The sequence below is a fragment of the Podarcis vaucheri genome (genome assembly GCF_965113315.1).
Source record: "Podarcis vaucheri genome assembly, chromosome: 3".
Taxonomy (NCBI): domain Eukaryota; kingdom Metazoa; phylum Chordata; class Lepidosauria; order Squamata; family Lacertidae; genus Podarcis; species Podarcis vaucheri.
In genome coordinates, this window is record NC_138761.1 from 41596176 (window position 1) to 41621255 (window position 25080).

A 25080-nucleotide genomic window follows, 5' to 3' on the forward strand; every position below is an offset into this window, starting at 1 on the left:
GATGCAGCCATTTCCGCTTCTTGAGTCCCTCAGCTGCCCATGTGGAAACAGTGGCTCTCTGCTCCTCTGATTTACTGGCTAGAAGGATAAAATGAAATTTTACACAAAACTGTCCATCTGACATGGATGAGGTTTGCAGTGGTTTGCAAAATGGCATCCTCCTTATGGAGAATGAACCAGATATATTTATGAATATATCTAAAGAGATCTACATGGCAGCAACAATTGCCATGGTCAGGGAAATGTCATGTGCCAAAAATAAAAAAATGCTGTCAAGAACAGTAGCTCGGTATGTTCATTATAAAGCACTGGGTTATTAGCTGTAATAAAATAATCACAAAGCAATAACAGAATACCTTAGAGCAAATACATACTTCAATTTTTCTAAAAAATTGTAGATTTTATTGAGTTTTAATATACAGCTTTAATATGTTAGGGTAACCAATACAAGATCTGTGTTTAATTTACACATTACAATACAAACAGGAGCTTAGATCTTTTGTTACTGAGTACAAAAGATATTCAATGGTCGTCCTCTAGCAGCTTTGAAACTTGGCAAGGCAGGTTCTAAGGCATGTTAAGTGCAGTAAAAGGCCACATGGAATACAAAATGAATACAATGGATTTATCTCCATGAAGTGTACATTATTTTAAAAAAACAGTGTCTGCTCCACAGGGCAGACATTTATAGTAATTTTAAAAAGTCACTGGCCAATGTTCCAGACAAAGACGAGCATTATTTTGTGTATAACCATTAGAAAATTGCTTATACTGCAATACTGGATCAAAAGGGGAAAGCTTCCAAAGGAACAGTAGGCAAAGAACTGCTAAATAAAAAAAAGGACTATAAAATATTTTCACAACTAGTTAAATGCCAAATAAACCAAGCAATAGTAAAAAACAACAACACAATACCACCCTTCTGTTCAAAATAACAGCATATTTTGCTTTTTTCTGTGAATTTTATTTATGAACACACTATATACTTAATTGCTTCTTCCATACAGGGAAATGTGTCCATTTGGTCTGTTGCTTTAGTGAAGATGATGTATATTGAACCATCACCTTTCACTTTTAAGAAGACATGTTTTATTGCTTGTTTTCCACACACAGCCAACATCTGGATGAGGAGCGTCCTTAACTCAAGTTAAATACGCTTCTTTTCTTTTCTTTTTACAGTGCAGAGTATATGGGCTTAAAGTTACATGGCAGCTGCTGCTTCTCTTACTCCAGTTCACTCTCTGTGTCCGAGTTCAGGGGTGTACAGTAATTCGCTTGGTCTGATGGGACATAGCCTGGGAGACACAAACACTTGTACGATCCTTCTGTGTTAATGCACTTGGCATTCTTGCAGAGAGACATCCTATTGTTCAGTTCATTGCATTCATTCACATCTAGAAGGAAAAGCAAACAAGGTCAGAAATAGTGTGGTATTAGATGCTGTCAAAGACTGAGGGAAGCACAATTTGCTGCGACTTGCCCACCAGCCCTGCATTCAAGTCTGCGATTAACAAGAGAACTTTCAGTGTCCAGTCTGCAGTCTTCTATCTTGTGAAAAGAAAAGCAAGAAAAGCGGCTACGTTTATGAGCATGACATCATCTTTCCATCAACGCAAGGTAATAGTGTTCAAATACAGGACAAATACACAAGTAAAACTTTATGCGTCATGTAAAAAGGTAAAAGTAAAGGACCCCTGACAGTTATGCCTAGTCGTGAACGACTCTGGGGTTGTGGCACTCATCTCGCTTTACTGGCCGAGGGAGCCGGCGTTGGTCTGCAGACAGTTTCCCCCGGTCATATGGTCAGCATGACTAAGCCACTTCTGGAGAAACCAGAGCAGCACATGGCACCGTTTACTTTCCTGCGGTCCCTATTTATCTACTTGTAGTTTGACGTGCTTTTGAACTGCTAGGTTGGCAGGAGCTGGGACTGAGCAATGGGAGCTCACCCAGTCGTGGGGATTCGAACCGCAGACCTTCTGATCGGCAAGCTCAGTGGTTTAGACCACAGAGCCTCCCACGTCCTACCTGCCATGTAAGTTGAACATAATTAAAGTGATCCTAATTTGTCCACAAACAGCCTAAAGTTACAGCACGTGTACATACATATGCAGCAGCACTTGTGGCAGGTAAATTTTATTGATTAGACAGTGAACAGGGTTATTCCTAATAAAGGGGCCTGGCTGGCCACTGTTTTATGCATGCCTGCTTAGGCACTTCTTGTTTTACTCCTAGGAGTGTAGGAAGAGGCAGGTACCTTCTTTCTAGTAAATTCTTACAGTCACCAAGGGAAGTCAACTACGTGGGCTGCGCATTCAGCCCTGATTGTTTCACCTCTTCTGCTAGTCATGTGAACCATGCAGGAATTTAGTGCAGGCTGCCCTTGCATTTAGGGCACAATCCACCAAGAAGCTCTTGAGTGCAAGTCCCACTGAAACGCAAGAGGAGCTGCACCACTGCTCATCTCTTGAACAGCTCCCACTCATTTCCATGGGGCACATGCAGGAGAACTTTCCAGTAGAATGTGCCGCTGAACCGTAGGATTCAGAAACCATTAAACACGAAAACACATCTGATCATCAAAATCAGAGGTGCCGGCTTATCCTCTACATTTGGCGGACTCTGCAAGTGGCCTGTATGTGACATCCACTTACCAACACATGTCATTTTGGCCATGTCCAAATGGTAACCATCAAAACAGTCACAGGTATAACCTTCCTGCACCCTCACGCAGCGTCCATTTTCACATCCATTCAGAATGCCACATTCTTCTGCCTGTAACTCCTCAAAGCTGTTCCGGAAACCTGGGCAGCAAAAACATAGGAAATGATTGCATTCAACAGCTGTAGAGTCATAATGCACCAACCTCCAAAGGGTGTTCTCTATTGTGTTACCACCCTAAATAAAGCCTTTATCAGCCTACAATGAGTGCTTGAAAAGCTTTCAGAGCAAAGTCACAGGCTGTGATGTTATGCTCAAGGTGTACAGAGATAAACTAGTCCAAATGTTTGAAGTGCCAATCAGTTAATAAGATGCTGTTGTTGCTGTTTTGCAGAAGACATGACGGCCTTCATTAGGAACTCCATGGAGCTCATAGTAGAAAAGTAAATAAATAATTAAATTTTAAAATAGGGACGCACTTCAAGGTCAATTTCAGTTTCAAGGCACCACAAGAGAAACAGGGGTTTTGCAGCACCATATTTTCTTTATAATAAGTAGGTACAACCTAAAAATAATTTACAAAAAGGATAGACATTTCCCAGAAGCAATAACTGAACAGTACTGCAGATGGCAGTCAAGCACAAAGAACGTCTGAGGAATTTGCAGTGGTAATTTTTGAGAAGTCTTTTCTTTCTTTCTTTTCTTTTTTCTTTCTTTTCTTTCTGCTCTGGTCAGACCACACCTGGAGTACTGTGTCCAGTTCTGGGCACCACAATTCAAGAAGGACACTGACAAACTGGAACGTGTCCAAAGGAGGGCAACCAAAATGGTCAAAGGCCTGGAAACAATGCCTTATGAGGAACGGCTAAGGGAGCTGGGCATGTTTAGCCTGGAGAAGAGGAGGTTAAGGGGTGATATGATAGCCATGTTCAAATATATAAAAGGATGTCACATAGAGGAGGGAGAAAGGTTGTTTTCTGCTGCTCCAGAGAAGCGGACACGGAGCAATGGATCCAAACTACAAGAAAGAAGATTCCACCTAAACATTAGGAAGAACTTCCTGACAGTAAGAGCTGTTCGACAGTGGAATTTGCTGCCAAGGAGTGTGGTGGAGTCTCCTACTTTGGAGGTCTTTAAGCAGAGGCTTGACAACCATATGTCAGGAGTGCTCTGATGGTGTTTCCTGCTTGGCAGGGGGTTGGACTCGATGGCCCTTGTGGTCTCTTCCAACTCTATGATTCTATGATTCTATGATTAATTCTATGATTAATTCTATGATTCTATGATTCTATGATTCTTTCCCAAAATGTGGTCTAAGCAGCTGTGGACCCAATCTTATTAAACAGCCACAGATATTTTTTGGGCAATAAGCCTGACCTAATAAGAGAGATACAGCAGTTTGAAAAAGTAAACAAAACCCATTATAGAAATATACAACAGATTCATTCTGCTGTACTATAAACAATTAATAATATATCTGAGAATGCACCTTTCCTTTTAAGTATACATGAATATGACTGAAGGTGTTTTCATCTAAACAAACTACAGCAAACTTTCATGGAGAGTGTCATGTCCTAGTCTACCCCTAGCAAGCCTGCACTTCTGTGCAAAGCATCTCAGCAAGTACCAATTGTCATGTGGTGATTACACCTTGATGCCTATGTGCTGTACTCTCACAGGATACAGCCCACAGGACTCCTTTGGGTATGGTGAACAGAATGGTGGACTCATTCTGCTAGAAAAAAGAAGGCCAAAGTTCTTTAGGATACATGGAAATAGTTATGCCCTCAAGATATATTCCTCAGTTGCCACTGGTCTAAGAGATAAAGGTTCTGTTATATTCTAAGCAGCTGCAAGCCTAAACTGAGATTAATTAGAGGCAAAACGCAAGAATCTTTTATGTGAAAGCTGCAGCCCATCTTTACTTTAGGAACTACCACTGGGTAAAGCTAATCATCCATTCCTGCTGAAGGACTCTCTCCATGAGGTCCTCCCTCTCTCAACTCTGAGGAGGCCATTAGCTCCACTAGTTCCACAGGGCTCCTCCTGCCCCTGAACAGCTTCCATCCCAGCTGGTCATCATGAGAACTTTCAGAAATGGTGCCTTGGATGGAACAATTACTTTAATTGATTGCATGTAGGCTGCTCTGAGAATCGGGTTTTTTGGTTGAATGGCAAAATAAAAATGCTATAAATAAATAAATGTAAAAAAATATATATACAATGCATGCAGAAGTCCTCCCCTTTTAAACAAAGATCTTATTGTTTAACTGAAGAAAGACCCATTCATATTCATTTGTGCCTTGGCTGTATGAAGTTGCCCTCTTCAGAGTGAGCCATAGGTCTATCTAACCCATGGCTACCCACTCCAACTGGGAGTGGTCTTCTGGGGTCTCAAGCAAGGGTCTGTTTCCTCATCCCTATTACTGATTAAAAAAACAGAGATGGCAGTGGTTGAATCTGGAACCTGTGTTGAAACACTGATCTATGCCATCCGGAGGTTTTTTGCCCAACATTTCCCCTTTTGCCCCTGTGACTATGCCATCATTTCTTCCCATGGTTTCCAGTACATACTGTTTTGCAATTTTTAGAAACAATGTTACCATTTAGCTATAGTTCAGCTCAGAGAGCTGCTCTGTTTAATTAAAGTCATACGAAATGGAAATGGCTGGACCTTATACAACTTTGCATAAGTCAACTGAGTTTGTTCAGCATTCAGCAGAGATGAAATCATTAGGCTGGCCTCTGCTGAAGGGAATGAAATATATGAAACACTTTTGCTACTTTCTTGCCTTGCTCTGAGTTATTTATTTTTATTTTGTTTCTCTTTTTGATATACGATATATTTTAACCAAACACTATCAGGAAAGAGACCAAATGAAACTGGGAAGTGATAAGCACAACGCAGCTGGAATAGCCACTTTATTAATCACTGCTTAATTCACACATGATACTGAACATTTGCAGCATGCACATACAGGGACTGCATCTCGGAAGGCCTGCGTTGACAGACTCCTGAGGATCAAGTAGGAACCATGCCACGTGCTATCTACCCAGAGGAACGATAAAGAATAAGGATCCTTGGAGCCCAAATATATTTTATTGAGTCTGCTACCCCTGCTCACTCCACTCTGCTTTGCTTGCCAACCCCCCCCCCCGCCGCCCCTGACTCTGCCAGCTTAGGTAAAGGTAACGAGACCCCTGACCGTTAGGTCCATTCGTGAACGACTCTGGGGTTGCGGCGCTCATCTCGCTTTGTTGGCCGAGGGAGCCGGCGTACAGCTTCTGGGTCATGTGGCCAGCATGACTAAGCCACATCTAGTGAACCAGAGCAGCGCACGGAAATGCCGCTTACCTTCCTGCTGGAGCGGTACCTATTTATCTACTTGCACTTTGACGTGCTTTCAAACTGCTAGGTGGGCAGGAGCAGGGACCGAGCAACGGGAGCTCACCCCGTTGTGGGGATTTGAACCTCTGACCTTCTAATTGGCAAGCCCTAGGCTCTGTAGTTTAACCCACCGCGCCACCTGCATCCCTAATTCCTTCCCCGTCCCCTTACACCAGGGTGGGGAAACCTGGTTGGCTGGAGGAACAGATCTTTATCTCCTCCATCCCTGGTGGGCAAAGGTTGACAGGTGTGTGGGGCTCTCTTGTCAAACACCTGATTCCATTGTGATGTCCTGTGATGCTTCCCTTCGAAGCCCTGATTGTCAAAACTTCAAAGTGAAGCACGGGGCTTTGAAAGAGCCCTTTGTAGATATCCTCCTGCAGGGATGTTTACAAAGGGCTTTTGGGCACCCTGCCCACCTTTATCCTTCAAACCACAGAGATTTAAAGGAGAGGGCTCCATCCTCTATGCTTCACATTCAAACCTACACAGAAGTTTATTAGCATTACCATTGTATTTATTTACTGAATAAGCAGGAGGAACCTAAGCTACTAATTTTTAGTTTTGGGGAGCAAAGGTTGCTTACGGTCTTCCACAAAGTATGGATCAGTTTCCGGAGTATACTGTTCCTCCTCAAAGTCAGTCAATGCATCTTGCCCGTACGGCCTCCGAGATCCTGGCACTGGAATGTTGCACAATTGGGCGTAATCGTCTGGAAGTGAGCAAAGCAGAACAGGAGTTATAATGGAATGCATTCCTAATGAAGATACCCCATGCTTCTTTCTCTTGCTAGTGTATAACACTTAATTGGAAAAGCCTAAGTCTGTTGCCCACATATTGCTTTCTTTCCTGGAAGATTAAGATTGCTCAAATGTAATGCAGCCATGACTCAACTTTAGCGATCATGAGCAGTGTCATTGTTCAGTAGTTCCAAGGCCAAGAAAGGGCATTCTGGTCACCTCATCTGAACCTTGCTTAATTCTGGCCGGCTTGTTCTGTTTCATAAACTGGGGATTGGAGGCCCATGAAAGGCGAAAGCCAGATTGCTGGCAAAGGGTTGCTATCTTTGTTACTAGATCAAGAATTTCAAAATCAGAGGGGCCAAGCCAGGGTGGTACAAAACGTGACTTAAAGCTTTACTGCAGCCTAATAGGATTTTCTACTAAGCAAATGGTGGATCACAAGCTTAACATGAGTCAACAGTGTGATGCAGCAGCAAAAAAAGCTAATGCTATTCTAGGCTGCATCAACAGAAGTATAGCGTCCAGATCAAGGGAAGTAATAGTACCACTCTATTCTGCCTTGGTCAGACCACACTTGGAATACTGTGTCCAATTCTGGGTACCACAATTTAAGAAGGATAAGCTGGAGCAGAAGGGCAATCAGGATGATCAAGGTTCTGGAAACTACTTCTCAGGTAAACCTCTTTATTAAAAATAAAAGCAGGTACACTGGTGGTCTTGGGATCCTTAGTAGCTCCTCGCACATGATGAGGCTGCTGCCCTTGAGCAGCTCCTTTTAAGTCATAGGATTAGGCAATCAGAAGCGAAGCACAAGTGATATACATTGCTGGTGCAGTTCTGAGAATGGCCCTGCATTTTTCATGGAAGGAGCTAGTGTATTGCAGTCACCAAGACACTAAGCTGTGAGCCACCAAGTTCATTCTTCAAATTTCTTTCTGTTATGCTTTTAACATAGGCAAGCCATGCAATGTCCAAAACTGGGGTTCTAAAACTGACTTAAGAATTGTTGGAATGGTTGCTACACTAATATGTGGCATGCTTTGAACACTTGAACATGCTGGATAAATGTTAGCAATTATAGCAATTGTAAATGCTATAAATGCTAGCAATTATAGCCCAAATGTTGCCTTGCATTGGAAGAAGAACTTTTATACCTAACCAAAGTTCAGAGAAACATTGTTTTATGCCTCCTACTTCTGCTGTCTCCCACAATGAATATATTAACAATATAGAAATACATTAGAATGGATCGGAACACATGAAACGCCCAACCATGGTTTGTTGTTATGGGAATAAACCCAGGGTTTGCATGTTCCCTCTTGCACTTAATGTGTGTGCGTTTGCGTGTGTGTGTTTATGTGTGTTTGCTGGTTTGTAGCAAACCATTGTGTGCTACTACATTCTGGACCAGGAACACTGATTTGCAATCCTGGTTTGCAGGACACACAGAAAACATAGTTTGCTGGTTCAATGTCATTGCAACTTATGCTTTTCCACTAACCAGGAAGAAACTAATTGAAATAGAAATATTGAAATACTTTATTGTCACTTATACAACTTGTACACAGTGAGATTACACGAGCACCCCCCACTCAACTCTTAGTCTTAATTTCCCTTGTTTACTGACGCACACCCACCACACCCGAAAGCCAGTTTGTAATGAAGTGTACAGTGGTACCTTGGGTTACATACACTTCAGATTACATACGCTTCAGGTTACAGACTCCACTAACCCATAAATAGTACCTCGGGTTAATAAGTTTGCCTCAGGATGAGAACAGAAATCGTGCTCCGGCAGCACGGCAGCAGCAGGAGGCCCTATTAGCTAAAGTGGTGCTTCAGGTTAAGAACAGTTTCAGGTTAAGAACGGACCTCCAGAACGAATTAAGTACTTAAGCCGAGGTACCACGGTAGTATGTGAAACAAGGGGGTAATGGAGGAGTGCACAAACACTGAGTTTGTTCCTGCAACACCAAAACTTGGTTTGGCATTATGTGCTAACTATGTGGGTTAGTACTTAAGGTATCTTGAAGAGTTTTTCTACACATTATTTTATACTAGTTATGCATTCATGATCATGCCAACACTATATTAATAAACCAAACATATTTTTTTTTTTGCATGAAACACTTTTACCAAGAGAATTACATGTATAAAAAAATAACTGTTGAGTGTAAGGACAGCCAGTGAAAGAGGAAAGCTGGAAGGAAAGTATATGCATGAAAGCCAAGTACAAATGATTTCATAATTTCTGGTTCTAAAGGAGACAAGTACACTGGTACTTTCCTATGATGAATCGATGTTCCTTGAAATGTGCATGATTTTCAGTGAAACAAGAGTTTCCCCTCCGCATCATTTTCTGTTTGCACAACTGGTCTGCATCTTTCTCAAGGGCTGGTCAAATCATGATTGATTTTGCTGTTGTTGCTGTTTTCTTACTGACCGAAAGAACATGCGATCCGGTGATGTAAGCAATGGATAATCCCAATAAAATTAATGGAATATAAACATTTCAACACTGATTGAGGTGGGAATAACAGTTTCCTTCTTTTGCCGCTTTCCCTCCCTCAAGCAGCGGTCTGGAACATCTGACCTGCCTGGCTTTGCCCATTTCATAAGGAATTCAAATTCAGACCTCCACAGTTGGAGGCTGTATGCTTCTGAAGACCAGTTGCTAGAAGCTGCAGGAGGGGAAGATCCTGTTGTACTCAGGCTTTGCTAGCAAGCTTCTCATAGGCATCTGGTTGGCTACTGTAGTAACAGGATGCTGGACCAGAGTTCTTTTGTTGCCTTTTGTTAGTCCTGCACTTGAAATTCCAATTTAAATTCTATGCTGCTTAAAATGCATTCTCTACTTTTCATCATAGAGAATAGTCAATAGTCTAAAAGGTAATATTTAGCATTACTTGTGAAAACACCCTTTTGGTTCAGTTAAAAGGACACCTGGGGGTGGGGTAAACCATACTGAACTAGGTAGGTAATAGTTTTAAAGTAAACAAGCATAAAAGGTAAAGGGACCCCTGACCGTTAGGTCTAGTTGCGGATGACTCTGGGGTTGCGGCACTCATCTCGCTTTACTGGCCGAGGGAGAAGCCGTACAGCTTCCAGGTCATGTGGCCAGCATGACTAAGCCACTTCTGGTGAACCAGAGCAGTCCACGGAAACACTGTTTACCTTCCCACCGGAGCGGTACCTATTTATCTACATGCACTTTGATGTGCTTTCAAACTGCTAGGTTGGCAGGAGCAGGGACCGAGGAACGGGAGCTCATCCTGTCGCTGGGATTCGAACTGCCGACCTTCTGATCGGCAAGCCCTAGGCTCAGTGGTTTAGACCACAGTGCCACCCGCGTCCATAAGCATTTTTCTTTCCCCAGATTTAAGATGATGTCTAGGTGTTACATGATATTTTAAGGTAATCCCTTATTTTTAAAGGCTTGCTTCTTATTCCAGCTCCATAATATACACAATTTATTTTGGAGGACACAAGTTTATGTTACTAACTTCTTACCTTTTAAACTGTCAGCCTTAGAGTGACTCTACTGGATGTATTTCCCCCTACCAATAATCGTATATATCTTTGTTGTTTAGAGCTCACAACTTTCCTACAAGTCTATGGTGAAGAGTTATCAAGTTTCTATACTATGCAAACATTAACCGTTTGTACCAGGGGAAACATGATTCTTCCCTAGTTTATGCTTCTGTGATAGTGACAGTGGCATAGCGTGGGGGGTGCAAGGGGGGCAGGCCGCACCGGGCGCAACATCTGGGGGGGGCGCGCTCGCTGCCTCCGGAGTCGCCGAAGAGCCTCGGGCGCAGGCTGTAGCAGAGCCGCATGTCTCGCGGAACCGACGAGCTCTGCGCGCGTCCGGGCTGAAGGCGCCCGGCAGGCAGCGGCTCTCAGCGCTCTCAGCCCCTCCTCACAGCCCCGCCTCCGCCGCTGCTGCTGCAGCTGCTGGGCCATGTTGCATTTTCCTCGCCTCTCTGCCCCCCTCCTCCTCCGGGCAAGCGGCGTCGTTTGGGCGGCAGCGCCAGCGGCAACTCGCAGGTTAGGGGGGGCGCAAATTACTTGCCTTGCCCCGGGTTAGGGGGCACAAATTACTTGCGTTGCCCCGGGTGCTGACAACTCACGCTACGCCGCTGGATAGTGACATGGAATTTGTCTGCCCTGGCTAAGGAACTGTGACAAGCAGCTTTAGAGGCTGTGAGGGAAACATTGGGTAAAATTTGATTCTGTCTGCATTGAAAGGTGAACCTACATAATTTGCACTTGCTGAGACAATATGGGAACTGAAATGCAGCCATCCATTAAAATCCTCACCCTCCAGATTTTGTAGCACAGCTGTCTAGCCAAGTAATATATTTGAAAATACAGTTACTAAAGATAAATTTGCATAAAAACTCATATGTTACTGAAAAGAACATACAAAAACACATTATTGTATTAGGAGGAGATCTGTAAATTTGTGTACATCAGGCAAAATCACGTAGGAAAAATATGTACTGTACACTACAAGAAATTCATACTAAAATGCTGATGAATTTTCATGAGGACATGACAAAAAAATTACAAACTGATGTGGAAATGTGGAGAACTGAACTTACGATTGGAAAAACAAGAGACTGAGATAAACCACAACAGACAGTGTTGCCCATCCCTAGGAAATACAGCTACTGATCTCAGAGAGGATCTGATCTAGGAGTTCTGAGAGGCAGGAGACTGTGGGAGAGAAATCCAGCTTGGAACTTTTTAGCAAATACAGCTAAAACCTTAAGCAAAGTTTTCCTCCCAGTCAACTTTTGCCAAGCTGGTGCTGGCCAGATGTGCCATCCACCAGCCCCAGCGTATTCTTGATTGGAGCCAATGTGACAAAATGCAGTTCTTGCACACACAAACACACACACACACACCCATTTTCAAAAGGAACTGGTCAAATGTGCAGTCCAGAAAAGAAAAGAGGAAGCACGCAGCCTCCAAATTGAGAGTGTTATTCATGCTTCGAACGAGGATCCCAAAATCTTATCAAAGATGGTGTTTCCACCAAAGGGGCATTTCATTCTTCTGGCTCTCAAAATACAATATGGCAGGAAACACTGGTGTGCCCACAGCAAACACAATCAAACAACCAAGTGCACAGACACTTTTACTTGGCTTAGTTCTAGTTGCCCATGTGGTTTCACAGCTGGTGCGGAATGTGACAGGCCTACGATCTTAAGCATGCTTACTTGGAAATAAGTCAAAATAAATGTGTTGAGGATCAAGGTAATTACATTGTGCAGTGTGCTAGAGGCCTGCTAATCTAGTATATCATTTTATACAGCATTCTGGAAAGCTACAACCATATTTATTGCCCAGCAGATTTAGTGACACATTGTACGCGATGCAAATAAACCCTGTCAGAGTGACAAATGGCTTCAGGCATCTATGATTCCCTTTTCCAAGCACCACCTGCTTTTGTTTCACTTGGTGACAACTGAATCCAGGAAGAGATGGAATCTGATGTCAGCAGTGCTGGCTAGTCCCTCCTGAAACTTGAACAATGAAACATAAAAGTGAGAGGATGATGTGGGGAGAGAAGGGGAGGAAACTCTTGCAGAGCTGCTGGAAATATTTAGCAGTATTATTATTATTATTATTAACCTGCAGTGAGAAATTGCTCCAATCATAATTTAATCAATTTTCCCCAGTCATTTGCTAACAAAAACCTGATTGTTAAAATGTTATTTGCATCAACGCTACTCTGGAAAAACATAGCTCGTGCCTTGGAGAAACATGTTATAATTGTAGCTAGGAAAGCTGTTGAAATAAATGCATTTTCAGCCAGATCTCTCTGGTGAGAAGGCTTTTACTGTATAAAATCAGTAGCTATCTTTGCAGAAAATCCCTGGTTTTAAATATTTTTAAAACTATTCCTTAATAACCCAGTTTTAACTGCCTTAATGAATGCTAAACATACTAACTAGATAATATGCCCCATTAAACTCAGGGAGGGAATTTACTTCTGAGTAAACATGCTTAGGATTGCTCTCCCACTTGCTTTTTGGGGTCCTTAAGGAACTAGTTTGCTTTCATGAAAACCCAAAAGTATGAAACATGCACAGCTTCTGACACAGAAGCTGGAACTTTCCCTGTTCTAAAGAAAGAATTCCACCTTCCCTTCCCCTCTTCTTTATTTTTTTGAAATTTGTGACTTGATTCTGTTGAAGAGACCAAAGACCTACACACTTAACCATACCCAATTTACAAATGCTGCTGAGAGACAGTCTCTCAAACCACACAGCCATAGAGAAATTTCTCATTTGCTGCTTGGCAGGGGGTTGGACTCGATGGCCCTTGTGGTCTCTTCCAACTCTATGATTCTATTCTATGATTCTATGATTCTAAGAAGAGGAGGAGTTTGGATTTGATATCCCGGCTTTATCACTACCCGAAGGAGTCTCAAAGTGGCTAACATTCTCATTTCCCTTCCTTCCCCACAACAAACACTCTGTGAGGTGAGTGGGGCTGAGAGACTTCAGCTGCATGTTGGAGGAGCGGAGACGCGAACCCGGTTCGCCAGATTACGAATCTACCACTCTTAACCACTACACCACACTGGCTCTCAGTGGAATCGCTACCTCCTAGGAACTGATTGTGCAATATATTCCCACTCAGTCTCCCTTTCTCTATGCAAGGAACTGTCTCAACTTCCAATTTCACAGTCACACTGGGGGGGGGGGGGACAGCGGGAGAGAGAAGCAGAACTGAACGTATGGATGGTGGGCAGCTCCAACAGTCTCTTCCCACCTATTTCTCATGTATCATCTGCCACTTCATAGGCATTTCACAACAATCCAAGTTTAAGACACAGGCCTGCCACCATCGGCTCTGGCTTCTGTGATTTCAGCAGGCATTGCCCATACCCTTTTAAAGTTACCTTTTCTGCTGTAAGGATTGTAATCTTTGCAGCCACAAAGCAAAACAGGTTGTCAATTCGTTACTGGGCCAGATTCAAAGTTATTGTGTTAATTCACAAAGCCTTAAACAATTTGGGCCCACTGTGTCCCACTTTGATCTCTGAGATCCTCTGATGGGGCCTTTGCTATGGACTGAGCTTTTAGTCTAGCTGGTCTTGATCTGTGCAGCTCTTTGCAGGAATCATCCTAGCATTCTTGTAAAGGTAAAGCTAAAGGTAAAGGGACCCCTGAACATTAGGTCCAGTCGTGCCCGACTCGGTTGAATTCAATCCTGTGGCACTCATCTTGCTTTATTGGCCGAGGGAGGTGGCATACAGCATGACTAAGCTGCTTCTGGTGAACCAGAGCAGCGCACGGAAATGCCGTTTACCTTCCCGCTGGAAGGTATTTATCTACTTGCACTTTGACGTGCTTTCAAACTGCTAGGTTGGCAGGAGCAGGGACCGAGCAACGGGAGCTCACCCCGTCATGGGGATTCGAACCGCCAACTTTCTGATCAGCAAGCTCTAGGCTCTGTGGTTTAACCCACAGCACCACCTTGTAGTCATCCTTGTAGTCATTGCCTAAAAACGGTGTTCTGTTGACAGGCCTTTGAAATGTGAATTTTCTTTAAACCATCCAGTATTTATAGTTGTATCCCCCCCAATATTTTATTGATGTTTTCACTGTTGTTGTAACTTTTGTATGGCTACAACGACATTGCATTATATAAATATTTAAATAACTATATAAGCAAAGCCCTACTCACTAGAGATGAAGGCTATAATAATCCTAACCCTACAGACCTGGGATTAAGCTCCGTTGAATTCAATCCTACTTATCTCGAAGCAGACATGTTGTAAGATTGAGATGTTATAATTATTATTATTTAAAATAAAAGGCGAGATTCTAAAGAAGCTGCATTTTGTACCTCTAGCTCATTCTGCACTCTTGTGGAATTATGGCATCTTCACAGTTAAGGAAGTATGCGTCATATGCTGTGGAAAAATCATGTCCATATTTTGATCATTGTTAGTTGAATGTGATAGCCATGACTAATAATCTTTTGGAGGTTTGGATATATCTTGTGAGTCTGGGTTAGAAGGAAGACTTGAAACCTAACCCTGAGTATTTTGTGCCAGCATTTCAGCCTACAGCACTGGCATGAGGTTGCAGTTTCAGAAGTGTGTCAGATGGCACCTCTCATTCCAATTATTTATATGGTTTAAATCATCTGCCAACCTCTCACTCACTATGTGAATGTATGTTTTGTCTTAATATGAATCAGAAACACGCCCCCCATCTCTTTTATGATTGCTGGGAGTTTTACCTTCTCTTCATCCCCACATAAATCAATCATCCTGATAATATTTTCATAGAATTGTAGAGTTTCGGAAATTCTTTTCTTCAGGTTATTGATTTGTTTTTCACTGCTACAACTTTAAAATACAGACTGTCAAAATATCCCCAGAATGAAATGCACACAAAAATTTGAAGCCAGCTTCAAAAGTAGGTTATTCTAACTATTTTGGAAAAAGACAGACAATGGTAACCTTACTCAGAGTCACAATGTGGATTTTTAAATGTGCATCGCTTGCATCTCTGTACAAGAAAATTCTGATTTAAAAACCAACTGCATAGCACAGAAACAGAAAACAGCATGTTCTTTGGTAAAAACAGAAATGTGTTGCTACAAGTACAGCATAATAATCTAAATACTCTGTTTCCTCTGTTTTCTGTAACCATATGTTCAATATATTTATGGAAATAAACATGAAGTTCCAGTAGTAAATCAAGCCCCATCAATATATAAATCTAAGATTGTAATATGGCGTAAGTCCAGTTTTCCCAGACAGGACTTGAACCTATGACCTACTGGTTGAGAGGTGTGAAAGTTTCCTCCTGAGCCAACATAATCACTTCTTACGTTCTTAAACACTAAACCTTGAAGGGCAAATGATTCTTTCATACACAATTCAGTTCTGGTTTTCTTGGGAAATTTCCCCAAAATGGTAAATGTTTTTAAGGTGTAGACTGAAGATATATCAGCTAATTACCTACTGAGCCCCTGCATTCCACTGTACTGCATTCTGAATCACATATGGAAAACTACAGGCGACCAAAAGTGAAACAAGAACGTTAATTGCTTAGCATCCACTTGTAGTTCACAATCGACATTGGGGCAAGTTGTATTTGTTCTATTTATCTATCCATAAACACCACATATTACTTATATAAAATTTTGAAGTGTAATCCACAGATCCTATGTGCCAATGTAACATCCCACCCCTGTGCCAGCAAACCAGGACAGCTAGGGAATGAATACAGGATCTGTGGTACCATGTGGCCTTGTGGCTGCAAACATCTCCCAAAGCTAAATGTCCTGGGTTATTTTAGTTCAGTGCAGTGCACCAGCTAAGATTTGGCTTAGTGTATCATCTGAACCCTCCTTAACAGTGACCTGTTGCCAAAAAAACAAATCTTAGCTGCAGTTCATGATTAAGGAGGAGAGTGCTTAACATGATCCTGGGTTTGGATGGCATGCTAAGCCAAACTTTGGCTTAGCTGCTGGACCACACTGAGTTAGAAGAACCAAGGAAGAGCAAAGTGGCTGTGATCACCACCTTGGGATCCAGCACTTTCCTACATGTGCTTAGCACCATATGCAAATGCAGCCCTCGTTTTAAAAATGATGTGTGACTTTTGTCCCACTTGTTCTTCCATTCAGCCACTTATGGAAGTCAATTAGAAGTAACAGGGCAGCACTCCCCCTGCATCTCTCCAGATACAGGTTGTCAATGATTATGATGATGATGATTTGAATTTATATACTGCCCTACACTCAGTTATGATTTTGCTAGATTGCCTGACATTTCTTTTTAAGGAACAGCTCAAGCAGGTGGGAGTTGGAGGTGCTCCATTACAGGAGTACAAGGAGATCACTGCTCATCTCCATGGCTTTGGGGCTGTGGGGTCCATTCTGTCTCCTATGCTATTTAGCATCTATATGAAACCATTGGGAGCCATCATCCAGGGATTTGGAGCATGGTGTCCCCAATGTGTTGTTAACACTCAGCTCTGTCTCCATTCCATCAGAATAAGGGGAGGCTCTGAAAGTGCTGGGCAGTCATCCGAAAGCAGTGGTATACTGGATGAAGGTCAATAAAATAAGGCTGAATTCTGATAAGATGGAAGTGTTGTGGGTGGGTGGCTCCCATATCCATTCATCATATGTACGACTTTCACTGGGAAGAGTTGCATTCCCTCTGAAGTGTGGGAGTACTCTGGGATTTCAAGTCATCACTAGAGCCTTCTGTGGCTAGGAGAGCTTATGCCCATGTTAGGCTGATGAACTAGCAAAGGCTTTTCCAGGACCAGGAGAGCCTGGTCTCAGGTCTCCATACTCTCTTGCATGAACTACTGTAATGCATTATATGTGGGGCTGATATATAAATTGAATAAATAACAACATAAACAATAGGCTACAACAGCGATGCATTAACGTGCTTTTTGATACAAGAATCAGTCCTGGAAAACAATGTTCCTTTCTAAAATAAAAAATACCACCATCTACTTTAACTGACACAAATTTACAGAAAATACCAGCTGTCCTGCTTGAGATGAAATGAAAGAGAGGTGGGTTTTTTGTGTGTTTTTTTACAGTTCATTATTAAGACGTCTGATTTACACAGAATCCGCTGATCGCTGGAAATTCAAGTGACTTCCAATAAACAACCTCAGCTTTGCTTGATTTCAAACACTGTGATGTGGTAGCTGGCAAGTGATGCCTGAAGCCGAGTTTTGACAATAGAATCTAAATAATCAATCAAAAATGTAAAACTCATAAAAGGCCATGAAGGAATTCTTTCCAATGGAAAAATGTTTTGTTGCATTAAATACGGAGTTTTTATTAGGAAAATGTTTCAAAATCTTCTAGCCAGCCACAGTATCAAAACCAGAAGCCACGCATGCACCATATTCCTGTTTGGATTTTTATAACACCCCATTTCCACCTCCCACCTGGCCCATCCTGGCAACACTCAGTGAAACTGAAAACACAGCTTGCTGAATTGTGTGGAGAAAAGTTGCTGGAATGTGGGTTTTTGTTTTGTTTTGTTTAAAAGGACAAATCATTTTAAAATAGGGCAGATGTCTGAGACTCTCTAGATTAGGAGAAGTCAATATTGTGCCCTTCAGATGCTGTTGGATTAACACTTCCAACAGTATTAACCATTTGGCATGCTGGCTGAAGCTGATGGGAGATGGAGTCAAACAAACATCTGGGGGTACCATGATGGCTACATCCGTCTTCCATATGAGTCTTAAATTGAAGATCTCAGTGAATGCCATGAATAAGGGCACCTACGCACAACAGAGACAATTAGAAGCAGGAAATTGAATAATTATATAACATGCCGAAGCTCTACAGGGCATACAATAGCTATTCATCTGATCTGCCATGGAAAACAACTTCCTTCCCTTAAACTCTTCCTTAAGGAGCCACTCAGAGAAAGCAGGAAACAAATTCAGTATACATTTGCTGTTTTAACTTGATGGGCAGTTTGCAGAAGATGGATTTCAGAGGGGTTATTTAAATTACCAAAAGGTTAGCCACGTATTAACCAAATATTTGCAGCACTCTCTTAAAAGCATGATGTTATGCCAACAATGCAGCAGCATTCTATAAAGAAATGGGCTAGCACAAAGATTTCTAATATTTCAAGAAAATATTAGAGGAAAATATTACCAAGGACAAAAATGTCTTACACAGATCTGGCTTTAGCATTCCAACCCTATCTAGGCTTACTCAGAATTAAGTCCCACAGAGTTCAATGGGGCTTATTCCCTAGGATAGGGATGGGGAACTTGTGACTCACTGTATGTTGTTTGACCCCCACTCCAATCAGTCCCATCCAGCATGGTCAGTAGTCAGGGGGGATGGAAACTGCAGTCCAGCAACATCTGGCAGGCACCATGTTGACTACCTCCACTTTAGAAAACATCACTATACATCTATGTATTATTCCACCATTATGTTATTTAGTGTTGGAGAATATGCTTTATTACATACACTGCCTTTAATCCTCCCTCTCAGAAGCTAAAATATTGGCAACCACCACAACGTTAGGTAAGTTCACATATTCACACCACTAGAATCAATCGCCATGTTGTAAGTCTCTATGGATTTGTTGTCACAACTCAAAGCAGTTTATAAAATTTATTATATGAGAAAATATTACCACCCACAAGGTGACAGTTCCCCACCACTCTCCTGTGGGTTAGTCATGTTTTTAAATGCAGCCTTATATGGTAAAACTGACATACTATTACAGAAAATGCATCATTCATTTTCAGTTGTAGGATTTCCCATGGATTTATTAAAGTTTTACCACATGAGACAGAAATGAGTAACTTTACAGAACGCTGAAGGAATGGTACCCTATTGAAATGAATCATATAAACTCACGTTGTCTTGGGTTCCATAAGACGCAAAGTGACTCAGTGCACTTCCAGACTGTTACTTTTTTTTGGGGGGGGGGGTCAGTCACACCCTGGCAAGTTCTGACTGTGCAATTAAAGATGATTTGGAGTTCTTGTGAAACAAACCCACTTCCCCCAAAAGACCAGACTTTCCAATGAGGAAAGTGAAAAGAAAACGGACAGAAAAGTGTGGGATAATGCCTGCTTTGATGCAACATCGGCTGCATAGGCACCATACATTCAAAGCACATCTAAAGCACCCCCTAGAGAATCCTGGGAACTGGAGTTTACCCCTCACAGAGCCACAATTCCCAGCACCCTGGACCAACTACAGTTCACATGATTTTTGGAGGGGGGTAGAAGGGATGTGCTTTAAATGCCTGGTGTGAATGCAGTCAATTGTCTAGCTTCCTTGTAAACAAATCAGAGTGAACATGCATTAAACAGCCAACATCATCTAACCTATACACAAACAGATGAAACAGATTGCCTGCAAGAGACCTCCACAGCAGTTTTCACAGGTTCAAAGAATGTGTGGGGCACAAAATGTGGAAAGGGTGCAGCGCCAGACACACCAATGTTACCTCGTGTCCCTGTCCTTCCTGCAGTGAAGTGGGCAGATCCAAAGAGGGAATATACAGTTTCTGTGAATGATTTGTCATGAAAAATTCCTCAGGTCACTAGGAGATGCCTTACCTGAGTCCTTCATGGGGCACAGGGCACACTGCATGCCCCATGCCTCCCCGTATAAACAACAGCACTCCGTGTAAGTGGTTTGCTTTCCAACAAGAGGCCGGCTACAAACGAAATCATCACTCAGATGTTGCCAGCAAAGATCCTGGTAGACATCCGTTTCTTCAGTTTGTTCTGAAGCAGAAGGCAGAGAAACATGATCAGTACGATGCCTGCACTGTGTTAAAAGAAAAATCAGTACAGCCCACTGTGTTCAAGACTTACATTGCAAGAGCTCCATTTTCCTGAAAATAAAGAGATCATTTTTCTAATGTTGTGCCCCCCCCCCGCTAACATTGTAATTTAAATCAGTTCAGAACACAAGTGACTGTTCTATCCTAAATCCTGTCTCAGACACTGGCCAATTCCAGATGCTTCCAGTGAAATCTACCCAGCAGCACTGGAGAGCCACAGACCATAGAGGAGGAGCCTGTGCTAAAGCTCCACCTCATGCCAAGCTTAACCCTGTTTTAAACAAGAAAACAAAAGGGCTAATGCTAGTGTAGAGAGGAGCCATTGCTTGGGCTCTTCCTCATGATCAGAAAAGCTTGGAGGACATGAACCAAACCAAACCTCTGCCTGGACACTGAGGTCCAGCGCCGAGGGCCTTCTGGCAGCTCCTTCACTACGAGAAGTGAAGTTACAGGGAACCAGGCAGAGGGCCTTCTCAGTAGTGGCGCCCGCCCTGTGGAACGCCCTCCCACCAGATGTCAAAGAGAAAAATAACTACCAAACTTTTAGAAGACATCTGAAGGCAGCCCTGTTTAGGGAAGCTTTTAATGTTTAATAGGTTATTGTATTTTAGTGTTTTGTTGGAAGCCGCCCAGAGTGGCTGGGGAAACCCAGCCAGGTGGACGGGGTATTAATAATAAATTATTATAAATTATAATTATAATTATAATTATAATTTTCTAGAAAGGAATCAGTGGAACAGTTTAAAGATAACCCTATTCAATCCTGCCTGATTGTGGTTTTTACTTGTTCTTGAACCTCTTCACTTGCAATGCATGCAATAAGGCATACCACTAGACTCTGCCGGTCTGATGCATCGCTTTTCTGTGGAATCCAGAACCATTGGGTGTGTACAGAAACAGCTGTAAGATCCTTCAGTGTTGACGCACTGGCCATCGATGCAACTGTTGGGGTCTTGACATTCATCCGTATCTTTTAAAAATGAAAATGAAGAACATAGCAAACAAATTATCAGTGTCTTGCAATCTGGCTTAGGAAATAAAGCATTTTCATTGTGGAAAATAACTGATTCTGCAGTGCACTCTCTCTTAAATTTAACATATATCTAAATCAGGATTGGCAAGAGCCCAAAGGAAGGAACTATGAAACAGATAACATCTTCCTTGTCTTCTTCATGCACTAATCATGCACAGGCTAGAAAGCTGCTGAACACAATAGATTGTGTTGCTCTGATCTATTGGCAAGCAGGTTTTGGACAAACTCCACCCATGTTCTTTTTGTAGACAACAAGAGGCTTCTCACCACAGTGTATCAGAAGCTGCCCAATCTTTGCAAAAATACAGAAACCGACTTGCTATTTCTCAGCTCAACCCCTGTCTACTCATTTTACAGAGAAACAACTTTAAAGGAAATATAAATGGCTTTACATCAGGAAAGTAAAGTTCTTTGGGCCCAAGGTGATTGAGTCTCTTACTGTGGTTTCCTTTCATTACATTATTCCACACAGAATGGTTTTCTGTTTAAACTGCTAAAGTGAAGGTCGTGACTAGGAATAATTTTTAGTCAAATGGCAAAAGTGAATTAGTAGGCAGTTCAGTAGACTGGAAGAACATTTATGATCATCAAGAGTGTGAATTACTATTCCATATTGCATATCAGCTACTGGTGGGGGGGTGTTTTTTGGTGGGGGGAGAATAACTGTGCTTTAAAAATACCTATTTCCTCAAACTGATCTTTAAAAAAACACAACCAAAAAACCCCAAACAAACCAAAAAACATTTGCCAGAGATGAGTCCAATAATGTCCTCATGTATAAAGAACAGAGGGCTAGGCTATACATAGCTCTTGTAGAGATGTACAGATAGGTAGAATAATGTCCATGTAAAACCAGTTAGAAACTAAGGATATGCTGAGTTCCCAAAGGATTAGCAACTTGCTTCAAACTCTGCCAGTTTCTTGGCGCACTTGCCAAGATTTTAGAGCTGTGCACAAATGGCCTGCCATAAGTATCTACTCTATTTGTGGCCAGAAAAACTTTGGCTAGGGGATTGGGAGAAGGATTTCATCATTTTTTTTCCCAGGGGCAGGAGAAATCCCCTAAAAGCTTCTTAAGGGTGATGCTCACCATGAGCAGTAGCAGACCTTCATTTGTTTGTCCTAAGGGTGTTATAAATAAATAAATAATTGCTGAAAGTCGTAGAAGCAACAATTGTGCTGGCAACATAGTCACATTTTGCATATTTCACAGTGTCCTGGACCTAGGGTCTTCCTGGGGCATTGCAGGGGTGAAATGGTGCCCCCCACCCACAAATAAAGAAATAAAACAATGAAGAATATTTGGAGAAAATTCTGCAAGTGGCCTTTTCTTCTGCCTCATCTCTACAAGACCTGTGTGTTTCCTAAGAACCAATGGTGGCTGGTCCATCAGGGCAAATAGGACCCTGCCCTGCCAGCTTCATCAGCCACCGCCTGCCTTCTTAGGGTAGCACTGGATGTCTCCTGCCTCCTTCTTAGTCTCGGGGTTGCTCTTGTAGAACTAAGCAGGGAGGAGGATGGGAAGAATTCATGGGCTCCACCAACCGTTGGCCTCTTTGCCTTCTCCACTACCAGCTCCAGTGGGCACTAGCTACCACTGCTAAGAATGTAAGATGAGTTGTGATGGAACAGAACAGCATTCTGTTTCTCAGAGTGGCCAACGGATCCCACTTGGAAGTTTACATGCAGCACATGATGGCACCAGTTCTACCCCTGATGCCCTTTCCCAACAACTGGTACTCATGAGATATATTCTTTCTGAACGTCCAGGTAGCATATAGCAACTATGACTAACAGCCAGTGATAGAGCTCTCCTCCACAAATTTGTCCAACCCTTTAAAAAAGCCTATGTTAGTGGCGAACACTGCATCTTCTGGCACAGTATTCCAGAACTCTGCTCTGTGTAGAGAAGGCTCAGCAAGAAACCTACCGAAGTAAGGCCACATGCCACTGCTGCATTTCTGACTGTGGATATATGATAGTCAATGGCAGGGAAACTCACTACCTGGCAGCTGCTGAGCAGCAACCTAAGGAGCGGGGAGATCTACACCATGGAAAATAGATATGCCTGGGAGGCAGGGAGTAGTTGCGAATACATACATTGAGCTTTAAATTGTGTTCTACTTTATTAATGAATTTGCTACAGTTGTTTTTCACAGGGTAATACCTGAAGGCACATGAAACCACTGCCTAGGTGAAGCTATGCAGGTTTGGGTCTGGTCAGTGCTTGGATGGGTGACTGCCATGGAACTACATGGGCACCACTTTTGATTCTGTGATGGAAGAAAGGTGGGATTATAAATGTATTAACAAAATAAAAGGAATTTCTATGGGAGCTGCTGAGAGGAAATGGGTTATAAGTCCCTGCTTTCTGCACTGCATGCTTGGAACTGCCTTCCAGTACACTGACATGCCACCACCTTTTTACTGCCTCCAAATCCCTCCTTAAACTTTACCTTTTCCATGAAGCCCCCCAATCAAAGCCCTCCTCAAAATTTACCTTCTCCATGAAGCCTATGACACAACCTTGCCAACAAAGGTCCGTATAATTAAAGCTATGGTTTTCCCAGTAGAGATGTACGGAAGTGAGAGCTGGACCATAAAGAAGGCTGATCGCCGAAGAATTGATGCTTTTGAATTATGGTGCTGGAGGAGACTCTTGAGAGTCCCATGGACTGCAAGAAGATCAAACCTATCCATTCTGAAGGAAATTATCCCTGAGTGCTCATAGGAAGGACAAATCCTGAAGCTGAGGCTCCAATACTTTGGCCACCTCATGAGAAGAAAAGACTCCCTGGAAAAGACCCTGATGTTGGGAAAGATTGAGGGCACAAGGAGAAGGGGACGACAGAGGACGAGATGGTTGGACTGTGTTCTCGAAGCTACCAACATGAGTCTGACCAAACTGCGGGAGGCAGTGGAAGACAGGAGTGCCTGGCGTGCTCTGGTTCATGGGGTCACGAACAGTCGAACACAACTGAACAACAAAACAACAACAACAACAATAACAACAACAAAAACAAAAACAAGACACAACTTGCTAGTTCCTACTGTATGTCACAGTGTATTTCACCCTGCTAAACTTGCAACTGAAGCAATCACACATTGTTTTGCTCTTTGCTCCTGATTCCACTTCCCCCCTTTTCTTCTGTATCAAATTTTAGCTTGTATGCTTTTTGGGGCAGACACCATAAAGTGATGCAAACACTAGTGGCACTATATGAAAATAAAGAAACAAACAATTGGAGAGAGGAGAAACATCTAAATGGGAAACATCAATGTGAACTGGATTGCACCCAGATATGAAGCCAGAGCAATTTCTGCAACCACAACTACATTCCTTCCAGCCACTGCAATCAAGCAAATTGCTCCTAGTCATATACAGCCCAAGTACTCAGGCACTGCTTCGAAGGATTACATGGAGAAAATAATCAGCCAGCTCTCATGTGTGAATAATTTGTAAGAGCAAGCAAGAATTAAAATCTCATTCCCCAGTGCTGGTTGGCAAATGTAAAGAGTAAGGGGACATGGTAACAGTTTGTATACTTACCAAAGCACTGGAGTTTTACAGGATCATAGTATGTGCCTTGTTTGCAGTAACACTCATAGCCTGGCTGTGTGTTTAAACAGAAGCCATTCTTACATATTTCTTGCCCAAAGAGCTGACATTCATCAGCATCTGTGGAAAAATGATAATGGCATGAATAGTTGGAAGTCCATCATGGCCATTTCAGTTGAATATGAATTTTTAGTCTATCTTGCCAGGATATGCACAGACAGAGGAACAAAAAGAATGGAGAAAACTTTGATTCTATCATTTGATTCTACCATTTATCAGCCAAAATATTTAACTAGAGGTGTAGCAGGGAGTAAAGTACCTTTAATAAAGCTACTGCTGGGATAAACTGCATTT

The 25080-nt window shown here is 42.4% G+C and overlaps 1 protein-coding gene and 1 long non-coding RNA gene across 2 annotated transcripts in view; both read right to left on the reverse strand.

The window, feature by feature from the left end:
- Positions 1–379: 379 nt before the first annotated feature.
- LTBP1 (latent transforming growth factor beta binding protein 1) overlaps positions 380–25080 on the reverse strand; it is a 186046-nt gene continuing 161345 nt past the window's right edge. Inside the window, 6 exon segments of the mRNA XM_082216221.1 lie at positions 380–1394; positions 2655–2804; positions 6636–6761; positions 19905–20075; positions 20964–21104; positions 24718–24846. Of these exon segments, the coding sequence (XP_082072347.1) occupies positions 1225–1394; positions 2655–2804; positions 6636–6761; positions 19905–20075; positions 20964–21104; positions 24718–24846 (887 nt within the window). The 3' untranslated portion in view covers positions 380–1224.
- LOC309528669 lies at positions 6768–14121 on the reverse strand. Its single transcript, XR_014217876.1, has 3 exons — positions 13388–14121; positions 10928–13097; positions 6768–10489 (listed from the first exon to the last, which is right to left on the reverse strand). It is a non-coding gene; the product is annotated as an uncharacterized lncRNA (long non-coding RNA).